The 9,944-nt window shown below is 40.7% G+C and overlaps 1 protein-coding gene across 1 annotated transcript in view; it reads left to right on the top strand.

The window, feature by feature from the left end:
- The first annotated feature begins 380 nt into the window (after positions 1-380).
- nmnat2 (nicotinamide nucleotide adenylyltransferase 2) overlaps positions 381-9,944 on the top strand; it is a 30,959-nt gene continuing 21,395 nt past the window's right edge. The window contains exons 1-2 of the mRNA XM_062993032.1: positions 381-520; positions 7,835-7,923. Coding sequence (XP_062849102.1) covers positions 436-520; positions 7,835-7,923 — 174 coding nt within the window. The 5' untranslated portion in view covers positions 381-435. The remainder of the gene's footprint in view (positions 521-7,834; positions 7,924-9,944) is intronic.

Below are 9,944 nucleotides of genomic sequence, written 5' to 3'. Positions count from 1 at the left end.
CATTACTGGCCCTAAATTGCCCCCATCCCAACTTTTTTTTAAATGTGTTGCAGGTCTGAAATGCAGGAGTGGATGTTTATTAATAAATAAAATGAAGTTGAGCAGACAAAACATGAAATATCTCAGGTTCATCCTGTCTGCAATGAAATAAAAGTCAAAGTAAATGTATATTATATGCATTTTCCATGCTGCCCCAACTTTTTCTGATTTGGAGTCCACTTTTAACCCCAGTTTGTATGTTACTTGGGGTTCTTTAAAGTGCTCCTGTCCCTTTAAGAGCAGGACTCAGCTCTGCCGACCTATCACAGATCAGACTTGAGGAGTGGAGCTCTTGTGCCGCAGCCGAACTGAACCTCGCCTTTTCCTGGAACATCCAAACAAAAGGTCTGACAAATAGCTTCGGATGTGAAAGAGACCCAGCTGAGCAGAATAAACATGACCGAAATGAACAAAACCCACGTTATTCTGCTATCATGTGGGAGCTTCAACCCCATCACTAAAGGACACATCCATATGTTCGGTAAGCGTTTGGGTTCCTCCAGCTTCTTAGCCTATTAACCAGCATCTTTGGGGAATAAAATATTACATATAAATTAAATGTGCACTTGGTAATGTAGTTCTGATTCATCTCATTATTCTGGTTTGTAATTGTAACCAGATATTGAATTGATGCTTGGGTGTTTGTGATTGCTTTTCGGTCGCTGTCCAAAGCACGGTGCTGAAATGGGCGACGGCCGCTTCCTCACGCAGCATCAGGACCAATCTATCAGGTTGCCTGACTACACACTAATAAAGCCAATGATGAACAGATTAGGCTCCTGCTTTCCTTTAAAAGTAATCATCTATCACTTGGATTATTAAAATAATTCGTAAACAATTCAGGGTGCATGTAAAGACATGACCAATCAAGACACGTCATTGTTTTGGTGTGGCTATTTGACCAGCCTAAATTATAGAGCATCCGACTAGTTTGTATATGTCGTTATTAGATGGCGGTTTGTGTTGTTGAAACACATTAAGAAGTGTTTACAAACCTTTGAAGTGTCAGCTTATTTGCGTCAGTTCGGAGGAAGTGACGTCCACTTGGCTAGAGGAATGAACCAAGCTGCCTTGAAATGTTCACTACAGAACAGACGCATTTATTCTGATGATAAATTAAATACAACCCCAACACAGAGTTTTTATTTCATTGAAGACAGGATGAACCTGAGATATTTCATGTTATGTCTGGTTAACTTCATTTCATTTATTAATGAACATCCATTCCTGCATTTCAGGCCTGCAACACATTCCAAAAAAAAAGTTGGGACAGTAAAGCATTTACCAAGCGATTTAGTGTTTCAGCTTTTATTTTGTCCCGTACTTTCTGCAAACACGTCTTAATATGTGTAACAGTACGGGGTCGTCGTTGTTGCATTTTTCGTTACAAAATTCTCCACACATTCTCTATTGGGGACAAAAAAAAGACCTGGAATGCTTATTCATCTGACCACAATACATGTTTCCACTGTGTGATGGTCCATCCTAGATGCCTCCGAGCCCAGAGAAGTCGCCGCAGCTTCTGGACATGGTTAACATAAGGCTTCTTTTTTGCACAGTAAAGTTTTAAGTGGCATTTGTGCATGTAACTCCGTATTGTAGTGCTTGACCAAGGTTTGCCAAAGTAATTCCTTACCCATGTGGTTATATCAGCCATTGTTGAGTGGCAGTTCTTGATGCAGTGCCGTCTGAGGGATCAAAGATCACAAGTGTTCAGCTTGGCCTTTACAGACTGAAATTCCACCTGATTTTTTGAATTGTGTAATGATATTATGCACTGTAGAGGGAGAAATGTGCAAATCCCTTCCAATCTTCCTTTGAGGTTCATTGTTTTAAACATTTCAATCATTTTCTCACACATTTGTTGACAAACTGGAGATCATCTGATCATCTTTGCTAATTAAAGAGTCAGCCTTTCCTGGATGCTGCTTTTGTACCAAACCATGATTACAATCACCTGTTTGGAATCACGTCATTACTAGCCCTAAATTGCCCCTGTCCCAACTTTTTTTGGAATGAGTTGCAGACTTAAAATGCAGGAATGGATGTTTATTAACAAATGAAATGAAGCTGAGCAGATAAAATATAAAATATCTCAGGTTCATCCTGCCTGCAATCAAATAAAAGTCAAAGTAAATGTAAGGAACACACGTTTCTGATTTGGGGTTGTATTTCCCCAAGTATATAGCTTTCTAAATTAATTTAATTTAAATGTACTTATAGGTATATGATAGCTATGTACTGTACACTGACCACCCACTTAATATGCTGCCAAGACTTGGATTCAACAAGAAATCTGAAGAAGTCCTGTAGTATCTGGTACCAGGACATTACCAGCAGGCCCTTCAGCTTCTGGATTTTGTGTGGTGGATTTTGTTTGGTGGATCATACAACAATTATCCTGCTGCCATTATCCTAGTGCCAAGGGTGATACACACACATGATCTTGGAGAAAGCATGATTCAGTTGCGGCAATGTCCTGTACTGATGCCTGCATGGCAATTGTAGGTGCTTTCCATGGTGGACAGGATTTAGGATGGGCACTTTAATTGGCCTTTTACTATGCTGCCACATACACAGAAGGGTTTGTTTAATTTGACACATTCACCTCATTACCAGTATTAAAATAAACCTAAATACGAGCCAGAGTAGCACTTCTGTTGCTCTTTCTATATACACTATGTGACCAAAAGTATTTGGACTCTGGACTATAAGCTTGTTGGACATGCATCTTTTCAGCTGTAACAACAGCCACTCTAATCCACTTTGAAGTAGTCTTTTGGAATTGGTGCCCACAAGTCACAAAATACGAGTCCGAGTCAAGTCTTGATTCTTTAGGCTAGAGTCCGAGTCAAATCACGAGTCAATATAATATACAATAAACATATACTGGAAATGTAGCGTAGAAATAAACAAATCATATGTAAATTCAGATCAAAAACAACAACAGATTAGCGACTGTATTTTGTCGTTTTACTTAGTGCTTTTACTTTCCTAGTCATTGTGCAAATGAATGTAATTTCCGTAACAAGAAGGTACCAGTTAAAAGCTTAAACTGATAAGTTTTGTTTTCACTGCAAAAAAGCGAGCGATAAATCACGGCACAGCAGGCAAAATCCAAAACATCAAAAAAATCATAACAACTGCTTACCTTAGCTTATGTTCTTCCAGATGATATTAAATTCATAACCGTATCCCCATTAGGAATATAATCCGTTATTTTGTAAATGTGCTTATAATTAAAAACCTCCAAACATCCCGGTTGTGAAGTAAAACACGAACTCGTTAGAAAGCCAATCAAGCGTTTCATTGACACGTCATCTGTGTGACGCAAACTGAATAAACGCAAATAACAGCGTTTCTTACTAAAAAATCTAATCAGAAGGTCTGATTGGTTCAGAAAGCGGTCTTTCAACCATTAGTGCCAATTCTGTAGGAGCGTTCCATTCACCCCGGTTGTTCCTGTGAAGTGCACTACGTAGGGTATTCCACCATTTTAAGTGAGATTCCAATCCGAAGGTAACGAAAATGTTCAAATGAAGTGAACTTCAAACTGTGTAGGGAGTAGGGAGTGACGCTTCATCACTATTAACCCATTGCGTGCGTTGCGGGTTAAGGCGGCCGGAGCGTTATTAGAGAGCAGAATATTTATAATAATAATAATAATTAGATATATATACAATTGTCATACGTAACTAATGTTAACACATGCCAGCGCTTGCGACTCTTGTTGTTCATGAGTCATTTTTTGAGTCGAGTTTGAGTCATTTGAAATGAGTCAGAGTCGAGTCTGAAGTCCTCAACTCTGGTTTTGTCAACATGATTGATTTTGGTTTATTATTATGGTAGAGATTGTCCAAAAATAAATCTAATCTAATAAGTTAATCATTTAAAAAAAAAAACATAAAATTACAGTCTTACTGCCAGGGTCAGGCCATTTATAAAAACGCCAACATGAAACTTGAATATCCTTTGTTAAAATTACTTCTGTGACAAATTATCACTTTGGCTAATTTGCAGACGTCATGTTGACTAGACATATCCAAGGTGTTATATGATAAAGACAGCACGGTGGCTCAGTGGGTAGCACTGTCGCCTCGCAGCAGGAAGGTCCTTGGTTCGATCCCCAGGTGGGGCGGTCCGGGTCCTTTCTGTGTGGAGTTTTCCTCCAGGAGCTTCGGTTTCCTCCCACAGTCCAAAGAAGTGCAACTGAGGTGAATTGGAGATACAAAATTGTCCATGAGTGTGTTTGACATTAAACTTGTGAACTGATGAATCTTGAGTAACGAGTAACTACCTGTGCTTTCACGAATGTAATCGATGTGTGTAAAACATGACGTTAAAATCCTAATAAATAAAAAAGAAGGCATTTATGAAGAAGTAAAAAGCAATTTAAAGTGCTTAAATTCCAAGCAGTGTGTGCACCCGGAGGAAACCCACATGGACACGGGGAGAACATGCAAACGCCACACAGAAAGGATATATCCCACCCACTAACAGGTGCCGTGATAAAGACATAATCAGTGTTATTTACTTCACCTGTCAGTGGTCATAATGTTATGCCTGGCCAGTGTATGGCAATGTTTAAAGCCTCAGTAATTTTTAAATGGAAGAAGCTTGGCACAATCTTAAACTTTCCTAGCCAACCTGGGCATCCGGCCAAGAAAGGCCTTCGTCAGGGAGGTAAGAATGAACACAGCGGTCACTCTAAATAAGCTCCAGTTCAGTGTAGAGAGAAAGAAAACCTGTTGGATGGTCAACCATCTCTGCAACACTCCATAAATAGGGTCACAAGTCCCAACAGTGTGTTGAAATAATATAATAACACAAATAATTATAATTATAATAATAATGGGCATGGCACAGGTGATAATTGATGTTATTACGTCATTTGCTGGCTGATCGATGGTGCCTGCACAGAGACGAGGGATAATGCGTTGATCAGGGTGTGTCTGTTCGTACACAAAGCTGATCCACATATGAACTCGCCTCGCCACTTGCAGGTGAAAAGATGCAGTCAGATACTGCACACGTGTCGGAGGGGACGTGTGTCAGTCTCTGCTCTGTTAAACCAGGGTGGAGATCAACATCAGTAGAGAGGAAGCATAATGCATTTGGGAAGAAAATCGGGAGAAAAAAGGGAGAAAATGCATAAACAAAAATATAATAAATTATAATAATTAATTGTACAGTATGTATGTTGCAGATTTAAAACATTTTATCTTATTTTTTAAACCCCCTGCAAACTTATGAAAGAATTAAATTATACAACTTGCCACTATAGCAATAACAATAATATTGTATATAGTCCAATAATAACGTCAGTAAGTACGTCAGTGTTGCTAGGATAGCGTGTGCTGCATTCTTTAGCCTCTATTTACCTTTTTAAAGAGAAGAAAAATCTATCTTCTCTGACCCACTTTTCAAGCCTTTTGTGCTGCAGTGTAGCTCCCGAAGAAATAGAGCACTTGATTCAGCCCTGAATAAGCTATTCTATAATCTGATGTACAACTGAGGATACCAAGTGATTTAGTGTTTCAGCTTTTATTTTGTCTCATTCTTCCTGCAAACACGTCTTAAGATGTGCAACAGTACGGGGTCGTTGTTGTCTCATTTTTCCTTTTAAAATTCTCCACACATTCTCTATTGGGGACAGGTCAGGACTGCAGGCAGGCCAGTCCAGTACCCGTACCCTCTTCTTCCACAGCCATGCCTTTGTAATGTGTGCAGCATGTGGTTTTGCATCGTCTTGTTGAAAAATGCATAGACGTTCTAGAAAAAGATGACGTCTTGAAGGCAGCACATGTTGCTCTAAGATCTCAATGTACTTTTCTGCATTAATGCTGCATCACAGAAGTGTTAAGCACCTTTGACAAGGGCACTGACACACCCCCATACCATGACAGACCCTGGCTTTTGGACTTGTTGACCACAATACACATTTCCACTATATGATGGTCCATCCTAGATGCCTCAGAGCCCAGAGAAGTCAACGCTGCTTCTGGACATGGTTAACATAAGGCTTCTTTCTTGTGCCATTTGTGCATGTAACTCTGTATTATAGTGCTTGACAAAGGTTTGCCAAAGTAATCCCTCACCCATGTGGTTATATTGTTGAGTGGCGGTTCTTGATGCAGAGCCGTCTATACTCTAAAATACATAATTTATTTTCTATATATAATATATACTTATTTATTTTCTTTGTTAATTTGCTGTACCATTTATCTAGCTCTGCAGAGGAGCTTAACAATTTTAAATCTTTATTTTCCTTGAGGGGTTGAATATTTCCAATTGTTATTGTAATTTGTTGATGCATGCTCAATAATCCAGGTACACAAATCCACAAAGTTGAATCAGTTCATCTGGACACAAGTTTGTTGTAGAGATACGTTTCGTCACTCAATCCGAATGACTTCTTCAGTCTGAGCTGGTGTTGGTCAGAATGGCCGAGCGGTCTAAGGCCCCAGACTCATGTGTGACTTCTTCCCTAGTGATGGTTCTGGCCTCCAAATAGAGGAGTGGGTTCAAATCCCACTCCAGGCAGTTATCTCAACACCAGCTCAGACTGAAGAAGTCATTCGGATTGAGTGACGAAACGTATCTCTACAACAAACTTGTGTCCAGATGAACTGATTCAACTTTGTGGATGTTATTGTAATTCCAAACCTCTTTTTAAACAACTAACTTTTAATACATTGTATTTATGATCACTTATTAAATAATAGAGGACATTCACTTGTTATGTGCTGCACAACTTTGTTATGTGCTGCTTCATGGCCTATGAGCCTATTTTAAAAGGAAGAATGAAGTCAGTCAAAAAAACACAAGTGGGCGCTGGGGTGGTGGTCTAATGAATTTGCTCACCACTGCAAAGCGAGTGTGAATCTCAAGTCTGTACTACCAACCTGGCCAGACATCTAACAGTCACAATTGGCCATGTCTGATGAAAAGGAGTGTGGCAGTGTTTTGCTGCAGTAATTTGACCTCACTGAGGTGTATGCATGAGCGGTTGGTGATTCACATGGGACATAGCATGATTCAGTATGACTGAAAATCCACAGCTGGCATATTATATATATTATATAGGAATATTATATGGCAGCTAAGAATATAGGGTGGCACGGTGGCTCAGTGGGTAGCACTTCTGCCTCACAGCAAGAAGGTTCTGGGTTCGATCCCCAGGTGGGCGGCCCGGGTCCTTTCTGTGCGGAATTCGCATGTTCTCACTGTGTCTGTGTGGGATTCTGTGTGGGAGCTCCGGTTTCCTCCCACAGTCAAAAAACATGCAGTCAAGTTAATTGGAGACACTGAATTACCCTATAGGTGAATGTTTGTGTGTGTATGTGTGTCTGCCCTGCGATGGACTGGCGCCCCGTCCAGGGTGTTACTGTGTGCCTTGCGCCCATTGAAAAGCTGGGATAGGCTCCAGCATCACTCCCCCACGACCCTAATTGGATAAGCGGTCAACACAGTGAGTGAGTGAGCTATGAATATAAATATACACCGACCAGGCATAACATTATGACCACTGACAGGTGAAGTGAATAGCACTGATTATCTCTTCATCACGGCACCTGTTAGTGGGTGGGATATATTAGTCAGCAAATGAACATTTTATCCCTAAAGTTGATAAGTTAGAAGCAGGAAAAAGGGTCAGGGCTGTTTTGGCAGCAAAAGGGGGACCAACACAATATTAGGAAGGTGGTCATAATGTTATGCCTGATCAGTGTATATTTACTTTCATTTTTTGTATCTCTGTCAGATGCTTGAACATTTGCTGTTAATTGATTTGCAGAAAAAGCCAGAGAGTATCTGCATAAGACAGGAAGATTCATTGTGATTGGTGGAATCATCTCACCCGTACATGACTCCTATGGTAAATCGGTAAGTGTCATTTCAAAACTGTATTTCTCTTTGGGTATTAAATACTGTGTATTTATGCAGTATTTAACATATTTATGGGGCAAACATGTGAAACAGTAGAAGAATATTTAATACAGAAGAGTTTTTAATGTTTTAACAATTCACTTTTATTGTTTATTATTTTCTATTCTTGCTTGATATAACCTGCATATCCCTAAAATACTGTCTGAATGGCAACGCACACTGATCAGCCATAACATTAAAACCACCTCCTTGTTTCTACACACATTGTTCATTTTATCAGCTCCACTTACCATATAAAAGCACTTTGTAGTTCTACAATTACTGACTGTAGTCCATCTGTTTCTCTGCATGCTTTGTTAGCCCCCTTTCATGCTGTTCTTCAATGGTCAGGACTCATGGACCACTACATAGCAGGTATTATTTGGGTGGTGGATCATTTACAGCACTGCAGTGACACTGACATGGTGGTGGTGTGTTAGTGTGTGTTGTGCAGGTATGAGTGGATAAGACACAGCAATTCTGATGGAGTTTTCAAACACTCACTGCCACTGCTGGACTGAGAATAGTCCACCAACCAAAAATATCTAGCCAGCAGCACCCCGTAGGCAGCGTCATGTGACCACTGATGAAGGTCTAGAAGATGACCAACTCAAACAGCAGCTGGCTGGCTGTGGGAGTGAACTAGGCAGGAGTGTCTAATAGAGTGGACACGGTATTTAAAAACTCCAGCAGCGCTGCTGTGTCTGATCCACTCATACCAGCACAACACACACTAACACACCACCACTGAGAATAATCCATCACCTAAATAATACCTCCTCTGTGGTGAAAAGGTATGTAGAGAAACAGATGGACTACAGTCAGTAATTGTAGAACTACAAAGTGCTTCTATATGGTAAGTGGAGCTAATAAAATAGACAGTGTGTGTAGAAACAAGGAGGTGGTTTTAATGTTATGGCTGATCGGTGTATGTTGCTCCAAAATGTCTATGTACTCCTTGGACTTCGATACACTTAGTCAATCATTTCTGTGTAGAGGTAGGCTGGCACCAACCGAGCACTTAAATGTATTTTCTCACGTTTACTGTACCGGGTTATGTGATGGCTCACTGTTATAAAAGCAATTATGTACAAGGGAGCTATAATAAAATTTTAATAAAAGTTCATAGTTATTTTTGGACCTTCAATAAGCACACAGAGCATATTTTTTATTTCATTGTGTTTATAGTTTAAAGTGTAGGTTTAATAATTAAAGTGTTCGGTAAATGCTTTATACCTCTATCTGATTATAGGTTATAAACTGTAATAGTCGGGCGGCACTGTTGTCTCACAGCAAGAAGGGCCTAGGTTTGACTCCAGGTGGAATGGTCTGGGTCCTTTCTGCATGGACTTTGCTTGTTCTCCCTGTGCCTGCTTGGTTTTGGTGCTCTGGTTTCCTCCCACAGTCCAAAGACCTGCAGTCAGATGAACTGGAGATACGGGCGGCACAGTGGCTAAGTGGGTAGCACTGTCGCCTCACAGCAAGAAGGTCCTGGGTTCGATCCTCAGGTGGGACGGTCCGGGTCCTTTCTGTGTGGAGTTTGCATGTTCACCCCGTGTCCGTGTGGGTTTCCTCCGGGTGCTCCGGTTTCCTCCCACAGTCCGAAGACGTGCAAGTGAGGTGAATTGGAGACACTAAATTGTCCAAGACTGTGTTCGATATAAACTTGTGAACTGATGAACCTTGTGTACACACAGCATATTTCTTTTTTCACAATGCTTTCCATTGTGTTCATGGTTAAAAGTGTAGTTTGGCAGCACTGTGGCCTGGTGGGTAGCACTGTCACCTAACAGCAGGAAGGTCCTGGGTTTGATTCCCAGGTGAAGTGGAGTCTGGTTGTTCTCTCTGTGTCTGTGTCCTCCCACAGTCCAAAAACAAGCAGTCAGGTTGAATGAGTGTGTTTTTGCCGTGATGCACTGGCGACCTGTCCAGGGTGTTTCCTACCTTCTGCCCGGTGAACTGTACCCAGCGTGACCCTG

The sequence above is a fragment of the Trichomycterus rosablanca genome, chromosome 4 (assembly GCF_030014385.1).
Source record: "Trichomycterus rosablanca isolate fTriRos1 chromosome 4, fTriRos1.hap1, whole genome shotgun sequence".
In the NCBI taxonomy this organism is placed as follows: Eukaryota; Metazoa; Chordata; class Actinopteri; order Siluriformes; family Trichomycteridae; genus Trichomycterus; species Trichomycterus rosablanca.
Note: the sequence above shows the minus strand (reverse complement) of the source record. Positions and strands in the feature narration are given on the sequence as shown.